Here is a 19,977-nt window from a genome sequence, read left to right as displayed (position 1 = left end):
ATTTTTCGCTCGCTCTCGACGTATTTATGGAAGGCGATATTATATTTACATAAGAAAATGTGATAGGTCATTTGAACGCGTAAAAATTCATTGAATAGAGTCAATTGAATATTTAGAATCAGATAAAAAGACTTTTACGCCGAGAGAGAGGCTCAAAGAAGGACTGTGGAATTTCAGGCCAGCAGTAATTTTTATCGCGATGTAACGTAACTCTTTTAAAAGCGGCCCAGCCCGATAGGAAATTTACCGAAACAATGCTTTCTCTGTGTATCCATGAGCTGTGTAGCGCGAGAAAGCAATTTTCCTCGGAGATTCGTATGCAGAAATGCGGCGAGAAAAATGCTCCCCATTCGAGTTCGATTGCTGCTAAGCGATATGCTTAAGCCGACCTTAATGGCGAATCTAATTAATTTAATACGAAAGTTTCTTTTGTCGGCCTTGACTTTTATCGGACGACGTAAACTACCGGTGGGTACTAAATGGCTTTGCGCATGCATGCGCGATTTAAATATACACTTTTACTCGAGATTTTCTTTAAATGCCATTGTTCCATTTTAAGTAATGAAGAGGAGTGGGAGAAGCAATGAAATTTATCATTTATAGCAAAATTTTTCCTCGTTACTCGGAGCGCGCTTATTATTTTTTCGATGCTATACCCGATATGACGCACACCGGCACTCCGGGATGATTGTGAAAACTTGATAATTCGCAGAAATAATCATGCTAAGTTTGTATGTCGCAAAAAACTCTGAATCAGCCAGAAGCTTCTAATTTACTTTCCACTCGCTCGCGAATAGACGATTCCGAAAAAATTGCGCGAACTTCCGAAGCAGTTAATCACAAAGTTGGAAATCCTATCTTATCTTACGAATGGTACATAAGCGCAGTTAGAGAGTTTAAATATTAGTTATGCGATGATTTATTATATCGCGGACCCTCGTTTAATTAATTCGAGAAAAATCATTCGTAAATAATCATCAGAGATGCTCGTATAAATAAGCTTCGCAATACAAGCTTTTCGAATATTGCCAAACATCTATGTGATCGCATTGCGAATAGTTTCGACTGCCAAATTACATAATGAGTTTAATAAGTTTGAGCTACAATTAACGTTTCTCATCTCCATGCGAAGCAGTACTTCATAACAGCGCGCAATTAAGATAAAACGCGATCTTACGTTGCCGCGAAATACGCACTTTGCGAAGCCTGCGAATACACCTATATCCTTTCTTTAATAAGAGACCTACTCTTTCTTTCCCTATACTCTAAAACTCCTCGGGTAGCCTACCCCGTGTAATTTCTGTTATTTTTCTCATTGTGTAATGAAACGATTACCACCGCTCCAGATGCTCTGAAAGCAGAAACTCCGCCAAAAAAAAATAAAAATACCACTCGCTGAGCTGATCGTTGTCTCGCACACGCAACACCGGAAAGTAAACATGCAAATCCCGCAGCGAAAAATAAAGAAGGACCCCGTTAAAAAAGGAACGCAGGCATTGGGTAAAGCGTATCGATGGGAAAACAATGGAAAATAAAGATACGCGCGCGACCCGAAGCAGCGTAGATGCACAGGAACGCAACAATAAACGCGCTCGCGTGCACAGATAAAAATCGACGCAGCAGATGTGGAACACGAGATGTGTTAGTTCGCGCGGCTGCAAAAAGTCCCTCCGACTCTATTACGCGAGTCAAGGTTCGATCACAAATTGCCTTCCCATCGGAAATTTTAATCGACGACGCTGAACGCAGCGTGGAAAACGTTAATGCGCTTTTGCACAATGAGCCGATCGCGAATGTGCTCGTCGTTACGTTATGGTCGAGTTAAAGGCTCGCACACACGTCGAAGAGTTGTAATTTCTTAGGATACTGATAAGGATGATGCGTGGAATCAAACTTAGGAAATTGATACTTGGAAAATTTGTTATACTTCTGAAACATTCAATTAGAGTGGCTGTGCTAAATTTTGCGGCTTAAGGCTCTATAATCAGCTAATTACTCCAAAGAAATACCGTAAATTTAATAGCACATAAAATTAATGGGATATTGGCTAATAAAATAAGAAACAGTCTGAGCGTAGAAAGAGAAGACCGAACACGTATACATCAATCGTTCTCGACGTTTGACACATTGAGTAGGTAAGAAAAGCAAACCGCTACAGGTCAAAACCCTGCTGACTTCTTTGAAATGTACTTGGAATTTTTTAATAACCTCTCGCCGAACGATTTGCCCACGATAACAGACGAGATATTTCTTCAGGAATACGTGGGACGACAAAAAGATAAATTGCGTGTCAACACTCGGTGGAAATTTTCGCAGTCTGAAACACGCGGATTGTACTGGTACGCGAGGAGCGTTCTTGACCCGATAATTCAAGGGAAAATTTCTCAAATTTTCGGGATACTTGATTACAGCGTTGTATCATCGACAGTGTGCTAGAATTTTGTGACCAACGATACAAAACACGATTTCACAAGAAAGTTCATGCGTCAGTGATCCCGAGAAACTTCAGCGGATTCTTAGTCGTTAAACAATTAGCTTCTAATACGTAGTCGCACTCATTAGCAACCGGGTATTATCATAAATTACCCTCGCGCACGCGCAATTGTTTTCGCATCTTGCGCAAATCACAGATATTAATTATTAGTAAAGATCGGTAAGTGTACTTTCACTGTATATAGATGTTGATAAAATTCGTTGGAGCTGTTCGTCGTAATAGTTCTGAACTTCATTTGAAGAGGTTTAGAGATTGTGCGTTGCGTGAGAGTTTGCAGCGAGTTTCCCACAAGATCCTCTTCGAAATTGGACGATGTATACAAGGTATTGTCTTGACGTTTATTCAAAACAGTATTTTAATTTTAAAATAAAAAATGCATTGTTTCGCGTCCGCACTTTTTATATCTTTCAAATTAATTGAACGTCCAAGCCTTGATCAAGATAATTTTTAATAGCCGAATTGTAAGAGATCGCGTTCTTGAGTATAATTTTATAACACCCTAGAATTGCAAAAAGTGCGTTTATCGGTATTTATCTCTATATTTAATTAGTCTCTTTAAACGAGTTATACAGATTTACTACCCCGATAAAGTGCAACCATACATTTTATTAACACTTTTTTCCTGGAGTGAAAGGCTCCGAAAAAATTAGCAAGTATCATCGGCTGAAAAATTGTTCTTTATACGTCATGGTCGCTTAATTTTAAAGCTTAATTGGTGGTTTCATACATTACCATTTCATTTCCATTTCAAGATGTAAGCGTACGTTGGACTTGCAACTATATGTGCGAAATTAATCTACCGAAGCGACGCCAAAATAGTTTTATACTTTCATGCGTGGTAAATCATACAAGTTTCTCTCGGAAACAAAGGATCTTGTATTTATTGATAAAAGCGCGATAAAATTATTCAAACGAATTCCTTACACGTTTCGCGTGTACGCGATTAAAACAAACTGCTTTAAATTATATATCCTGGAACGGCATGCTTAGAATAAATTATCCGGCACTTCCGCGTTTGAAAATGGAAGAAAGGATTTGTCAAAACATCGCTATAAAAAGCGTTGGATTTGGCCAAAAGGCATACACAAAGAAAAACGGGTATACCAAACCGTCGATAAAGCAGAAACCTACTCTCTCGGCCAGCATCCCTCCGATCGGTTCTTCACATATCCGCGCGACAACAACAAGCCCATTACTGAAAAATTCCCAGCATGCGTCATGCTCTAAAAAACCTTCCCGCGATCCTTTCCCTCTCTCATTCCTCGTCTCCTTCTCTCTTTCCTCTTCGCATCCTCAAGAGTCCTCCCTACCCAAGCCAACGACGGATAAAACCCGAATCCTCAGGAGAATCCTCTTTCAGCCCACAATCTGAGACTCATCCTCGTCAGTAGCTCCCAAGCTCGCGATCAGCGATTCACAACGTGCGCGCGCTTAGCCAATTCCAGAAGCATACACACAGCGGCAATTGTGGTGCCGAGCAGTAGCGCCGGTGGCGGCGAGCGTTATAGTCTTGTTGCGCGTTCACCAAGTAGGAAAGAGACGGTGCGAGAGCATAGCCGGTAACCCACGCAACAGGTGTGCGAGTGTGTTGATACACGCTCGCGCTCGCGACGGGACGCCAGAGAGTATAGCGCTGCGGAGGAGAGAGAGAAAAAGCCAGTTAACGCAAAGATGTCGAGGCGCACGGTGTTGTTGGACATGAGGCCGAGCGTTTGGTTGCTGCTGTTCGCCACGTTGGCAACCCTTGCAAGAGGCTTTCCCGCTCCCCAGGAGGACGAGGACTCGTCCGGTCCGGTGAGTTTTCTCGATCAAATTCGCCTCTACTTACTTAAGCTCGCTTGTACCGCAACCGATGTACTGCATTGAGCTATGCGCCGCGCGCTAGCGCGACACCTTGACATGCACCCGCCTGCCTCGTATATACAAGCTGGATCGTTTATATGAACAGCGAGACCACTCTGCGCTGAAACGCGCACCTTTTTTAGTCGCATCTGCCCTTATACGCTAGAGGTGCAGAGGATAGGCTAATCATCGGTAGCTCGTCGAGACTTTACGCAAGGAAATCGGTAGCTTTCTCGATTTTGTAGCTACCGGTTTTATCGAAGTTCTGCGAATGCTCGAAACCCCGACAAAAAACGATGCTGAAAAGAACGACTCGGGCCAGCATTGGCAGGTGTACTGAATGTACACAAAGAAAAGTCAACGGCGCAGACGTCAGAATCGGAGCGCATTGAATTGAATAGAGTCAATCACCTCATAATGCATGGAAGCTAATTCGAATAGCAGAGAAGACGAAATTTTAAATTCAAAGTCTATAACTCCAGTCGAAATTTTTGCATACAAGACCTGATTTCGACAATAGGTCCCGCCTCAAAACAGGAGGAAAGAATCGGTAGACGACCCGCTTAAAATACCCATCTCGGTAACCTCGATTTCACAAGAATCGTCATAACAAAAGATCCATTTCCAAAACAAGCATATCCGATTTCTCCAAAGCGTCCTTTCACCCCGATACCGATACCGATACCCACTCGAGACAATGCGCCGTCAATATCGTAGACACGGCTAGAATAAATGGAAAAACCGCGCAGCGTTGTTTATACAGAAAGTAAAATCCGCTGGCTCTATACGAACGAACGAGTCGCGGCCAATGATGACTGGTCAAATCGTCGGTATAGCGCGGACTCGGGAGCAACGCGCGCTCGCCTGCATCGCGCTGTATATACGCGTCCGCGAGAGAAAGGTTTATGCAATTATCGAGAAACCGAGGCGAGCGAAGGCGAGCGCCTCGGTGTGTCAAGAGAGTTACGTACAAAAATATATAGATCTATATACATGTGCCTGCAGTTTGCGTGTGTGAGTGTAAGGAAAAGCCCTGGCACACGCCTCGGGTGTGACGCGAAGCCGCCTCTGGTGTACAGAGGAGGAAATCTTTTGTGCGGCGCCGGCCGAGCCGTTGACTAACAATTTGCCGCAATTAGGGAGCTTTCACCCGTGCAACAAAGTCCTTCTGTACCTGGCTAGATATTTATGGATGTGTGCGCAGTGACTGCTTACGCCGATACCTTAAAGAAGACGTTAATTACGTTGCGGTCTATGGAGCTGTATATACGTACCGCCCGACGTCGTTGTTCGTCGTTTTGGTGCCATGAGCTGGGTCGATGCTTTCTTTGAATTCGCCGAGGTGATGTGTGTAATTTCACCGGGCTTTGATTGTGGATTATTAATGATGGATTAGCCGGTTACATCGGCGCTTTTGTTCGCGGCACTTTTTCGACCGGTGCGAATATGATGGAGAGGTTTCGAAGATATTGCACCTAGTTCTGCAAATACATTGATTGAACTGAGTATGGTATTCAATTCGAAGGATTGATTCTCACGCGATTAATTTCTCTTTATGTTCCGGGGATTGATAGAAAAGAGGAAGTGATTTGTAAAACAAAAAATGTACGACAAATCAGCTCTGGTTTTTCCAACGGAGCGTAAATCGTCGGTCCATTTTCTAGTTTATAAAAAGTCCATCAAAGTTTTTCATATCTCTTGAAGCTCATTACCGAAGATAAACGGCCCAATTACACTCGACGTGTCTTACGGAGCTTCAGCGCAAGTAACGTGCGTTTACCCAACATATTTGGAAAATTTGCGTGGGCTCGCGACGATGATGGATTGTGAAAAGAGATTCGAGCTTAGGATGGTTTATTGCGTGGTTTTACAGCTTCCCGGCCGAAAAAGCTTGAGCATTGCTACACTCGCTCGCACTTTTCTTCGAGCGATCGCGTGTGCAATTTCACTACAATTTCTTTCGCGCGGAGAACAGCGTGTAATTTGGCTCTTGTAATGATGGCCCATCGATGATAAATTTTTCCCTCGTTTAACGCGCTTCGTGCGATTCCTGACATTTTAAGTGCCACGTAGGTTGCACCTTCCTTCGATAGCATGTAATTTAAATATTTTTCAATTGAATATTCAGCACTAAATTCGGCGAACATTGAAATATTCTTTTCACGAATTTCATTACTTCCCGTTGCATCATGCGAATCTTTCTTCACACTTCTGGGCGGTTATTTATAAAATTAACAGTCGATTTTCAGAATGTTCCTTTGTTGAAGAATTTCTATATTCCTTTACGAAAAAAACTTCGTTATACCACGCGGTTTCCCACGTTTATCTGTAAGAACTCATCTTATTTGCTCCAAAGAAGCACCCAATTATTTTCCCAATGGTCATACTAATTAATAGAAATTACCGTGTATATTTTATTATTATTATTATCACCCGTCTTTTGTCCAGCACCTTTACGTAATTGCAACTCTTATCTCGGTGGAACAATCTGCTGAGCTATCACGGTGCAGTCTTTGTGCGCATCATAATAAACGCAACCTTGATGAATTGTATACAAATTTCTTTTTGATATCTCGCGCGTATATAATGTAACCAGTGTCGGCGTTATAATACAGCCTGTAATATTTTCGTTGTCAGATGTATGTACCTTACAAATTGCGATCGTATCACTGGCTGCAATTATGCATCGGTGTATTGATTCCATATGAACTTTCGCACTGTGTGCCCAAGTGTCGGTATTCATCGGAATGAATTGCACAACGCGTTTGAGAGCTGACGAATTTTTATTAATTAGGCGATATTGATATTCTGTAAGTGAAAATCTCGAGTCATGCGCCAATATTTTCATTTCGCTTCGGTCGTGTTCGTGATTCATCGATTTCTTTTTCATCCGTGTAAACTGATCCAAAGCTACTGTCGCGTTATTGTTTTTAAAAACTACTCGAATACAGAGATTTGTTAAATATTCGCTTAACACCCCAGCAAGTTTTGGCAACTCGCGAGTCATCTCAGGATTATTCACGATCTCGCGGGATAAAGCCGACAACGTGCGTTCACGCCTTTTATACCAACGCTACGATTCCGTGACGCACAAAGGCCTAGACAACGACGTGACGCGCAAGTCTCGACGACTTCTGAATTTTTTGCAAGGATTTTATAGCGTGACATGCGTATAATAATTAGCCTACGTGCTTCCAAGAGAAAGATGCCGATCTCCGTCGTAAAAGCTGCGGCAGGTGTTACAATGGGATGCGCGTATGCAATATTTTTCCTTGTTTAACAACAAAAAGGAGGAGAGGACTATGAGACACTGTTTCATTTAATTTCTTGTCCCATAAAAAATAATTTGTTTTCTCTTTCTTTAATGGCCTTATTGTTTTGCAATAAGATATGAAGAAAAAAATCTGCGTTCCTGTAATAATTATTCTCTGTTGATTGTTTCATATCCATCAATCATCCTGCCATTATCGTTCCATTTTTTTTTATCTAATGAGACTTACGCGCTATATAGCTGTAAGTCATTTGTCCTTAATTCGTAAACAAGGCTCGCGTCGAGATATTCTTCGGAAAAATAAAAACGCGCTCACGAAAAATTGAACACAACCATTCTCATAATGATAACCCCTCAGCACACCAGAACACGTTTGCATCGACAACCTCTATATAAAAACACACGCAGCTCGAATGGCGTCAAATCTGCCGGTTTTTTGGGTAAATCGGCTCTGATCTTTGACCAATTGCGCTCTCGATAAAGATCCCGCCCCGGTAATTGGGTCCGTCGGGCTATCGCGGGCTCCTTTTACTTTGCGCAAGAGCGCTTGTTTGCGCCTCGCGCGCAGGAGTAACTTTGCATGGGGATATTACTAAACTTGTATAAAAATGCTAGATATTCTAAAGTAATAGTTGTTTTGCGCCTGGCATGACTGTTGGACTGGTTCTTTTTTCTTCATCGAAATGATTCAATCGATCGTCGATGAGTCAGGCGAATCCATGACTCAACCTGGCGCATTCGAGTCATCTAACGTTAGAAGCTTTTTTTTATTGAAACACGTTGTTGTTGTTGCTGCAGCTTCGCTTTGCATAAACGCGTTAGCACACGAATCCGCGTTGAAAGAGACGACGCATGAATAAAGCAGTAATTTTTTACTCCCTTTCAACAACGGAGTCTTCTCATCCTACTTCGTTCACAAAGCGGTACCCATTTCCTTATTAGAATTCGCAGACCCATTACCGTCTCTCCCGAAAGCGTCTAGTACCGGCAAAAAACCACGCAACGGCATGAATATCAAGCCACTCGTGTCAACCATACATCTACAGCCGCACAAAGATGCTGTGTACGGCTCTTCCTACTTTGGCTCGGGTTGCTCGAGCACTTTGTGCTTCCCTCGTCCGGTCTACCTTGAAAAGGTTGATACGACCGCTTCTCGATTGCGATACGACTCGAGCGCGCGTGAAGGTTTGCTCATTTTCCAGTACACTCTTTCTTCTTATTATACCGGCTCGCATGAATACACACACACACACACGCGCGGGTATTATAAACAGACAAGTTCTCGCGAGTTTTCACCGCGGAGAAACGCGTGCGTTACGTGAGATAGCCGCTTTAGGGGGGAGGACTTTCCGTTTCCGGTTATAAGCCGGAATTCATGTGTGTGCATGCGTATTGTTATTGTGTAACGGCGTGTGTAGACCACAAAAAGTCTTGGAAGCCGTTTTTTAATGATCGACTATTGCTGAATGTAATTAAGTGGCTGTTGTGATTATACTTACGGCGTTTCGAGATCTGTCTGTGCGCGAAGCTACTCGAGTGTAAGTAGGGAAATTTTCGTCTGGCTGGCTGGCTCGCACTGGAAATTCCTTTGTGGATTTTTCAGCTATAAACGTTGTTTATGCGCTTCGCCGCATGTGTATTTCCTATATGCCTCTGCTGCGCGATGAGGATTTATGCGTTTGCGCTGTCATTATTGTTAGCATTATCATTAGGATGTGTTTCCGTGATAATTTTCGGATTTAAAAATTTCTGTTGTATCCCGGGCTAATTGTGTGCGGTAAAACAGCTTATTGCGAGTGACGTATAAGCGCCAACGATTTCTCTGCTAACCGCGGTCTTTAACGCGCTTTGATGCTCGTTATTTAACGGTTTTAAATATTTGCCTATTCTCCGACTCGATATTTAAATTCGCCTCATTAGCATGACCATTACCCTGATTTCACGGCTACTCAAACACTCTTAAGACGCACCACTTAACGAAATCTTCCGCGAAAAAATCCTAAGAATCCCCGATTCGCAAGAGCGTCAATTTTCGCCGCGAACCGGATAAAAAAGTCAGTTATTTTCGGAACTCGGGTAAAAATGGCAGAGTCGTTACTCACCGCTAATTGTCGTCGCGCGTTTTAGACAGCCGTGCAACTGGTTCCAGTCCATTTTCGCCTCCGACTTTCCTCTAACCAGGACGACATTAGATCCTTCTCTCCTCCCGTCAATACGGCGACCGCACGCACCATTCATTAAAAGCGCGTTCAATAAAACACCTCTGAAAATCCATTAGCTCTTCGGCGCAGAGCCGCCGAAAATGAAAGAAAAAATGTCGGCGGTACCTTCAGCTATCTCCCTCTTGGAATGAACACGTAATACTTAACGAGCCCCACCCCTAGGCCGAAAAAACAAGTGTCTCTGGACGCTCGCCCCCATAAGGAGAAGCCTCGCCAATTAGGCGTCTAGGAAAAAGGCGCCGCGCGCATTCCTCCGCGTTTTTCGCCGACGCCCCCAGCGGATCCGCAGGACCGATCAAAGACTAACTAACCGTGCCCGCATAAAGTGCGCAACGCATCCTACTCCGTTTATTTACGAGCGAGTCGTTGAGGAAATTGCAAAAGTGCGCGACCTCGAGTGCGACTATACGGGCCGACGAACTATGAGTCGACGGCGTTGCCTCACTCTTCCAGGTGGTTTTCGTGTTTCGCCTCGTTGTCTTTTTTGTCTCCAGGAGTGGATTTTTTCCAGGAAAATTCGAAACGCCGCTCGCCGTTGTTGCAGGTGGGTAACGAGCCGAGATCGAAAATTAGTCCTTGCACGCGGCAGCTCTTTTTTTGTCCGCTATGAGCAACTATACAGGGGGAGACTTCGTACAGGTCGGGTTTTCTAATATCTTGACGAGTTCTTTTGACGAAAGGCCATGTCGATGCGGCGATGATACAAGCGGCCGATTGTAGGAAACGTTGTGTGTACGCGAAGATTTAAGTTTCAATTTATTTTTATGGCGAAATAAGGAAGTGAAGAGTTTGACTCGGGAGATCTTTCAGTGGAAAATTCCGGCTTATACGTCGTAAATGTACACTCCGCGTCTTCCACGTATTTTAAAGACGATTTAGATCCCTCCTATATATTCTGGATTCGAGTATGAAAATCAAAGGCTATAGCGGCGTAACGCGCCTTTTAAGAAACGTAGTTTTTCTACATCCGCGTTGAATGAAAACTTAATTTCGTCGTTAAACTAGTTGATCGAGTTTAAAAAAGGGGCGAAAGTAAATTTCGGAAAGTTCGCGAGTTGTTAAAATCCGCTGAATTATTATTATGTAACGAGATCTCTCGATCTTATAAAAGTCGAGAAATGAATTAACCGTCTCGTCGAGATACTTCCTCGAACGAGCGAAAAAGATCGGAGTTATTTGCTTCTGTCTCTCGCGCGCGCTGATACGTATACGCACGTCGTGAGGGACGTTTTGAATAAACTTTTGGGCAGATCTAATGAGCCGCTTGAAATTAGTCCTTGTACAAGGAAACGGCTTTTTTATTTGTTTCAGCAATTTTCCGCGTGCTCGCACGCACCCGAGAGAAAATTTATGGGCGGATTACATTTTCACCTCGTTAGCTATGTAAGGCATAGGGGGATCGAGATACAGTCGCTTCGACGCTTTCAGGAAATGATTTAGGAGGTGAAGGTCATTGTTGTTTTGTACGTTATCTAATATTCTGGAAAAGCCATAATTCAAACTCGACGAAGGTCTCTTTAAAACTCGATAATGACGTTTTGCATAAATTACCGGTAATTTCGGGATGGATAAGTGTGAAAATGTTCGCGCTGGTGATTTCATGGCAAATTTGGATGGCTCGTTATTTTTGGTAAACGGCCGTTATCGCGTGTCGCTGAAAAATTATTCTCTGGCGAATAATGACGTGTTCCGTATTTCAAGTGCATCGACTAATCTAAGAGCGTAAGAGGCAGGTCAACACGTTTAAAAAGATTGATGGATTGCTGTCAAAAAGCACTTCGTGAAACCTGCCATTTATCTTTTCTTTTTATCAATAAAACACGAGCCTTTTATTTTTTGAGTGGACTTTAGATTTGAATCGGAACTATTCTGAGATCACCGGCGAGTGCATGCATAAAAAATCAAGTTTAGCAATATTTTATAACTTATATATTTATGGCTGATGGTGAAACTGAACAACTAGAAAGCAAAATATTGAATGTTTTATCTAGATTTTCTTTTTTTATCGAGACTGCGTCCATCTTCGACGAAATCTTGTACACGATATATTTACGATCGCTACTGCAAGTGTCGATTTTATTACTACTCAAGACTTTAATAGCAAAAACATTGTTTATCGACAGCAATTTTCCCATCAATTTTACCGAATCCTCAGAATTTTCCTTTCCGTTAAACTCTAAGATTGTCGTAAAATTTTTTATGGCTAGTAATTAAATGGAAATATCCGAATATTTTAAAAAATATGAGCCATCTTTACAGAAATTAGGCTGTTTTGTAAACACTTTAGCGATTCATTATTCGTCGAGCCTATAATCATGATGTAGAAGTGTTTCGCAGCAAAACCTTTTACGCTTGAGACCCATCATAAATTCCTCGATATTTTCAAAAATAATGGTACAATGAAAATTCATTAATTTTAATTATTTTTTGTTTACCTCGAACAGCTGCCATTCCTCCAGTTCACCAAGGGTGGAATCAGAGTGAACTTCGGTGGTTATCATGCACAAGCTGGTCTGGGAGGTCTCCTCACAGGCAGGAGAGCGGATGGTGGTCTGCACGCAAGCGCCGGTACACCCAATGGCGCACACGCGAGCGCTGGTCTCGGCGGAAGTCTGAGCGATGGACCTCGTAAGTATTCTCCTGAAAAATTATTTTTTTTTTTTAATTTTTGCATAAAACAGTAGGTGCAAAGACTTGCGACATGAGATAACCTCTGATGCTTTATGAGCAAGTAACGGACTGAAGTGGGTTGCAAAATGTTCGAGAGGCAGAATAAGCAAAAGCCAGATCAATTATTCAGAAAATATGAATTTCAGCCGTAGGAAATTATAGTTACTGCAGCAGTGAAGCCGAGAAAATAACTTTGCCATTGTCATTCGTTGGAAACAGGTGCTAATTGCCCGAACGTTTAAGTTCTAAAAAAAGTCTATTATTCGCTCAGAGCAATTTCACGTTCGTTTTAAAATCGAACGTATGATCCTAACGCATTATGGTATTATGTAAAAGATATGACTTCCTCGAATATGTTGCAATCCAGGGTTACCATTCCCGGAGTTTATGTCACTCCGATAAGGCGGCAGGGCATACCATTCCCTCGCACCATACGTCAAAGCGCCTCATGAATTTTTCAAGCAAAATGTCCACCACCGCCGAAATACATTTCCGCATCCAATCACCATCTCTCACTCTCTCCTACGATTCCATATAAGCAGCGCGCGCAAATGCCTTTGTTTTCCTCGTCGCGCCGCTCGCTCATCAATCACGCGCACACTGTCATCCATCCATCCATCCAACTCTCGGTTCGCAATAGCGGAGTAATCACTGTGGAGAAAAATGACTCGCGCTTTGTTGCAGTCGGCGGCCTTCACGCGCGAGCGGGACTGGGCAACGGCGGCCCGGAAGCCGAGGCAGGACTCGGCGGCACTTTGGCCGGGCCACGACCCCGCGGAGAAATCTACGCCAACTCGTCCCCTGGTGCGGGATTCGTCGCGAGCGATAAGACCAACTACATCGAGAAGACCGACGGTGTCGGCAAGAACATCCAGGTGATCGTCAGACCCAAGAAGGCCAGCGAACAGGTGAGTTATTGTTGGAGTAATTAAAGATGAGTAATGATGGAAAGTTTGGGAGGGTTGATGTAATCGATGTTCCTTGCAGGAGGCCTCCGCGACTGCCGATGCCACTGCTAATGTCAACAGTGGCATACCGGTCACTAGTTTAAAGGTAAAGCAATATTATTTTTAACCCGAAGATGTATTAAGCACCCGACAGTATATATGAATTTGTATTATTCTTAGGTTATATGTGGTTTAGTTGATATTTGTTAGTGAAATGATTCTTTAATAAACAAATGCAGAGCTTTTAAGTTGAAGTATGCTTATTTGCTCAGAGATTATTAGTGGTAGAATACATAGAGATAGAATAGAAGCTTGATTTTTCACACTTCAGAACATTTCACTTCAAACATGAGCTCATTATTATAAATATGTCAAGTATCAGCTTCATTTCTGCATGTTTGAACATTACGATTAAAGCATCATTATTTCGCAATCAGGAACCATCTTCTTCTTCTTCTACTTCTGCTTCTTCTTCTGGTGCAACCGCAAATGCAGGAGCCTCTGCTACCGATGGTAAAGTCTTAGACAACATCTATTATGCACTTATCCTTTAATTGTCTACTGCCCTTAAACAATCTGTTCTACTACTCTGTACTTTTAAAGTCTAACCGGTAAAGCTTGAAAGGGGCGTTTTCCTTGTTCCGTCAAAGCCATGCACGTCTGAAATTTACATCTCAGCTTTTTAGAAAGCTATGAATGCCAAATGTTTCATTTAAATTTACAAAGCTACTTATAATACTTTGCTTTTACATTTTAAATACATCCGACTCCAGTTATGAATTTGTGATTTTTCGGAGAACATAAACTTACGAGACTTACTGAGGAAATTATTTCAGACAGATTGTCGTACTAAAATTATTTTTAAAAACTAGTAAAAAAAACGACCCCAGGACGAAGAAAACATTTATAAACTTCTGTAGAGCGCGGTTGCAGGCTACCAGGGGTCAAATAAAAATGCCATTGATTTTCTTCAGTTCGTGACAATAGTCGGTGTAGTAAATCATTGCAACATTGTTCTCTCAAATCGACAAATTCATTCCGCATGCAGCCAACGAATCCTCTGCTCTCTCACTCTCGTCCTCCGTCTCTTCTCTTTCTCTGCGAACAAAAGCCTATATTCCACGCTCTCGCATCAGTCATCCCTTTCTCAGCACCGCAGCCAAAGTCCAGCTCCCTCTCACCTTGTACGTATAAACTCGCCCATATAATAAAGTAAGAAAACTGCGTGTCCCCGTGGGTTGTAAGGGTCCGGCAACGCGGCCGAGGACAAAAGGAGCCAGCTCCCGGCGCGCTTCTACTTTCAGAAGCGAGCGCGCGAGCGCGCCGGTGGCTATAGTTCCCCAGCTTTAAGAGAGCCCAGCTCGACCACGACTCACAATGCCATTGCAGCGTCAGCTTCAGCTGGAGCGTCGTCTGAGAAAGATACAACGTCGCCAGGAGAAAAGGGATCGCAAGGAGCAACAGCGTCTCAACCACAGTCCCCAGGTGTATTTGTACGAGCCACTGCCGCAGCAGATGATTCCCAGTCCGGAACTACAGCAACCGGTGGCGTAGGCGTATTCAAGCGCAAAAGCAAGGGATCGCTTTTCGATGACATTTTTAACGTAAGTTGATAGTACAAGATGAATATTAGAATTCGCAATCTCCGAAACGCATGACAAATTTAAGAATATGCAGGTGATGATCGTTTGGAATTCGCGGCTCGCACAAACAATCTTTACGCTCGATTAAAAGTGACAAATTTTCGAAGATGAATGCGTGAGTCACGAGATGTTAAATCGCTTTCACAATTTTAATAACGCATCATTTAGTACTCTCATTAACGCGCGATTAAGTTTGAAAAAGGTCTTTTGTAAAGGGTACTTTTGCATTACCAGTTATGCACCTCCGGTAACCCGATACGCTTTCGAAAGCGAGACGTCGCGCGGCGAGGATGTATGCACGCGTGCCTTCGGAGGGTCCGGCTTTGCGATTTACCGTCTCGCGACATCGGTGAAAAGACGACGCGACGCCGTTCGAAGAGTCAGATTAATTAATCTTTTGACCGGCGAGTACATTGATCCACGCGATATAAATCAGAATGCGAATCGTATTTATTCGAAGCTCGTGCATGTTGTAATCAGAAAGTGAGACTTTCAAGTTGCGACTCTCGAGTACTGATTTTGTTACTTCCATATTTTTATGTGGTTATTAAATTACCGTTACAATTCTGCGATGTTATGTATTGATTGCGCTTTATTCATAATGATATCACATGAATCAGTATTCTCAAGAGAAACGTTTTGTTTCTTCAACACAAATCGTGCGAAGATATGGCTAACCATATCTTACCATTTCTACTTGGATTATTACTATCTAAAGAAAATTTTCCTTATTTTTCAGATCCCAATCTCGGCATTGAATGCAGTTAATCAGTTACTGAGGAATCACGTCGGCAAGAAATAAAGTAGTTATCTGCGATACCTTTTTTATACGAACAAAGAAATCATTGTATTTATAATTATAAGTTACTCATTGTAGAACTCTTAGTTAAGACAAAGGTTAGATTTTTTTAAATAGTCGCACATATTCTTTTGTGTTTCACAAAAATTCAACATTAATACTCTTTTATTCTCCTTTTGGCATTCTTCAGGAGTGATCGTATATTTTTTTTTGTACATAGCACGTAAATCGCGTGCTCAAATGCAAATTTGTATAAATTTATGTATGCCTGGTTGTACTCGTGAAGCTTCATACATTTACGCGACCTTCGCCTTTGCAACCATCGCTTTTGTATTTTGCGAGGTGGTTTTTATTTATTAATACGGCGTGAATTTAGATATTTAGTTTCGAAAATTCTATACCAATGCTATTATTTTTGTACTTAAATAAGTTAATGCGAATTATTTTTTGTTAATATGTTGTCGAAAATAAAAATATTTAAAAAAATGAACGTTCAATTTATTTTTAATTCTTACCATTTAGAAATGTCACCTGTGATGATATAATTTAATTGGAATCGCGAACGTCTTCAAATCGAAAGTTTTCGTTATGCTGCTTGTATTTAAAAACTGATTTGACTTTTCACAACCAACTGAGATTAAATTTATTTCATATCAACACGCAATTGATACACAAAGCGGTTATTTGCTTTTTTCATTCGATACTACAACAACTTCTGTAATGACTATTATCAAATTGTTTAATGAATTATATGTATTAATGTTATCCTGATGATTTGTTGAAATGTAAGTTGAACCGGCAGATGATAAAGAAGAAATTCTTTGCTGGTATTAATTTTAAGGCTGCAGACACTCGATTGGTAAGTTACACTCTACAGCAGTTAAAGTAGCTTTCATTTCAAAGCTTACACCAGCAAATGTATTAATATAAAAATATTCTAGATTTCAAATCTACAGCATTGCAGTAATCAGGAAAACATCATTTTCATCTTGAACTACCAAAGCTATGGAATAACTTATCGCGATAAAGAATGGTCAAGCGTAACACCTCCTTTGCAGATAAAACACGTTTCTTTTAAAGATGTCTTTAAACACTATCTTTTTATCGTTCGAAAACAATAAAAAGACAGTGCCTTCATAAATTGTTTCAGTCTTGTAACAGTCCTGCAAAATCTTGTAAGTGCAGTAGACAGCCATGGATAAGCGTATCGCTTATATTATATGTCTGATGATGATAGGATGCTACTCATCAACACTGAATAGAAATCGACGTCAGGTAAGTAATTATTAACAGATATAAACATGTATGTATTATTGCAATTAATTTAACATTTTTGTTGCAGTTGGAATTGGATTATGAAACAACTACGGTGCCCTACGAGAATACCGAAGATGAAGAAATTTACTTTCCTGAAGACATAAGCACTGTGGCTAATTTTGACGTTCCCGAATACGTGCAAAATACGGAATCGCAAAATGACACTGATTTAACTCCAGAAGATTTACTACTCGAAAGTATTATACTAAGTTTTATGGAGAGTGATCATAATTTTGAAGATATACCTGAAAATTTAGCTACATTACAACCAAAAGTTTCCGAGCCTTTTCTCACTAGTTTTCTTACACAAAGAGAACAACTTAATGATCAAATAAGAAATCCAGGCCATGATATTGAAAACGTTTCAGGAAAAAGTATTTTATTCGATGTTTGGTCTGACCCTATTATTAACGCAGAGTCGAATATTCAAAAAATTAATCAGAAAAAAAGAAATGTTTTGAAGAAGGACGAAGGAGCAAATGCTTTTACAAGGAGATATTCTGCTAAGTATTTAGATGAATTTACTCAAAACATGGATATTTTGAAGAAAAAAACACAATCGAAATATTACGCTAGATACGCTGAAAATTTTCCTGATGAACCTGCCGAAAAATTGATGTTGCAGAAAAATACAAAAATTCGAAAGAAATCGCAGGAATAGATATCGAAGGTATCTCGGATAAATCTATCACGGCAAAGGATTTCACAACAAATTTCCAGGGTCACAGAATATAGGAAAGATACTCGCAGTATAAGTATTCCAGAAACCCCTATTGAAACAATGGATTTTATAGAAAAACCAAACAAACCTTATGAATTTATGAAAATGTTTACCGATAGTATATTAAAAACACCTACCTTGCCAATAGATATTTTAGAAAAGCCCGAACAATTATTTGAAGAACTCGCTGAAAAAGTTCCTGAAAACGTACACAAAAAAATAAGAGAAATCACAGAAAAATATCCAGACAAAGTTATAAATACATCTGAAAAAATGAATGTTCCGGCAAAAGAATCGATGGAATACACAAGAAAGCATGTCGAAAGTATAGCAAAAGAACCAAGGATGTGGACAGATCTTTTAGAAAAGCATAAAAGTTTACAGTTATTTAACGGAGGGCATGACGAAGAACTTTTTGACAGATCCACTAAGACAGAAGATATCTCAGAAAAATACAAGGAACCAGAAGAATTTATTGGAATGCATACCGAAAGTATCTCGAAAAAACCTGATATGCCAATAGATATTGTAGATAAGTTTAAAAATACACAGGAATCCACACCATATGGTATAGAAGATCCGGAAAAACCAAGGGGAATGATGGATATCGTAGGAAAACCCGTGGAGTTAAAAGATTTTACAAAAGTGCATACTGAAAGTACATCAGAAGGTCCACCAATGTCAATAGGTATTTTAGAAAATCATGAAGAATCAGAAGAATACGCATCTACACGTACATACACCGAGGGTGTTTCAAGAAGACCTTTTAAGGTCACAAAAGCCTTCACAAGAATTTAGAGGCATGTATGTTGAAAAGCTTCCGTATAAAACCGCTGAGACCCCAGTTTATTAGTCCAAATTACAAACAGAAAAAAAGACAGACAAGACCCCGCAAAACAAAATATTCGGAACTGTTAACCAGGAAAATTATTCTGATGATAACGACCGGGAAAATATAAAAGGTGAAATAAAAAGTTTTCCAGTTTAAATGCTTTGTATATTTATTTTATTACCCCGGTCAATTCCTGAATTCCAATTGTCATCACCTCATAAAACTCACGGCAAATAATTTATGCTCACTCGAATCATATACGTTTAATCAATTCATAGACTAAAGATAATAGTTTCTATGCGCTTTATTATTATGTTAAAAGATGAGTGACTATTCAGCATAAATACAAATAGTGTAGGTTTCTGTAATAATCAACAGCATGATATGCAAACCAATTTGTTTGGCTTATTTTAGATGTAGATTCCAGTGTTGAGAACGGACCCACCTACATAGGGTTAGGTTTACGTGTTCCGTATATTGAAAAAAAACAACTCTGAAAGACAAACATTTTTCAGGTCTAGTCTACGAAGCGCAAACTCAACAGTGCCCACCACAAAAGATTAACACCGGATCTTTTAGACGAACTAGAGCCATTACCTTCTCTGGAATTGTTTGGTCATGTAGCTGAAGATGGTATATCGGATAATCATGATGATAATATTCAACAACCTAGCTTTCTTGAAAGCAATTCCAAAAACGAACCATCAGTGAGCAGTGGCTTACAGAATACAACGATCATGAGAGTACCTGCATCATATACCGATATATACCACCCGATCATTTCGATAAAATAGAACCAATATCGCCACTGAAATCTTTGGATGATGAAGATTGGGATAATTTTTCGGAAGAGAATCAAGACAATGTTGAACGACCTAGCTTCATTGTGAGAGCCGTATCTGCTGTGAGTAAATTCATCTTGTATTTATCTATTTATTTTAATAAAATATTACACCAATCAATTAAATGTTTTAGGTTGTCGGCTTATTCATGACACTTAGAAGAAGCTCATCGGAAATATATGAAATTTTCGGAAGATTGTTTGGCTAGTTCTAATTTTACTTGTATAGAGTATTTATTTGATTATCAATTATCAAATAGGTTTAAGATAACTATTGCAATTAAATTACTCTCTTATTTAAAATATAAAAATCACTTCTTATTTTAAAGCCATAAAACCTGGTTTTCAGTTCCTGTGATTGTAGCTTAAGTTCATGCA

At 40.7% G+C, this 19,977-nt stretch overlaps 2 protein-coding genes across 4 annotated transcripts; both read left to right on the top strand.

The window, feature by feature from the left end:
• The first annotated feature begins 3,690 nt into the window (after positions 1 to 3,690).
• LOC100121212 lies at positions 3,691 to 16,378 on the top strand. 3 transcript variants are annotated; one of them, XM_031926224.2, is made up of 7 exons: positions 3,820 to 4,288; positions 12,274 to 12,457; positions 13,184 to 13,407; positions 13,487 to 13,552; positions 13,884 to 13,959; positions 14,836 to 15,050; positions 15,829 to 16,378. In XM_031926224.2, the coding sequence occupies exons 1-7, from the start codon at positions 4,166 to 4,168 to the stop codon at positions 15,889 to 15,891; spliced, it is 951 nt and encodes a 316-aa protein (XP_031782084.1). In that variant the 5' UTR covers positions 3,820 to 4,165; the 3' UTR covers positions 15,892 to 16,378. The 3 variants fall into 3 exon arrangements, 2 of the variants coding, with proteins under 2 accessions (XP_031782084.1, XP_031782083.1); XM_031926223.2 differs by having other exon boundaries at positions 3,823 to 4,288; positions 14,692 to 15,050; XR_004227097.2 differs by lacking the exon at positions 13,884 to 13,959 and having other exon boundaries at positions 3,691 to 4,288.
• Positions 16,379 to 17,023: 645 nt separating this feature from the next.
• LOC116416811 lies at positions 17,024 to 18,915 on the top strand. Its single transcript, XM_031926699.1, has 2 exons — positions 17,024 to 17,163; positions 17,231 to 18,915. The coding sequence occupies exons 1-2, from the start codon at positions 17,083 to 17,085 to the stop codon at positions 17,864 to 17,866; spliced, it is 717 nt and encodes a 238-aa protein (XP_031782559.1). The 5' UTR covers positions 17,024 to 17,082; the 3' UTR covers positions 17,867 to 18,915.
• Positions 18,916 to 19,977: the final 1,062 nt, after the last annotated feature.

The sequence above is a fragment of the Nasonia vitripennis genome, chromosome 3 (assembly GCF_009193385.2).
Source record: "Nasonia vitripennis strain AsymCx chromosome 3, Nvit_psr_1.1, whole genome shotgun sequence".
NCBI classification, from domain to species: domain Eukaryota; kingdom Metazoa; phylum Arthropoda; class Insecta; order Hymenoptera; family Pteromalidae; genus Nasonia; species Nasonia vitripennis.
The sequence above is the reverse complement of the archived record's forward strand: the minus strand, read 5'-3'. Positions and strand labels throughout refer to the sequence as shown.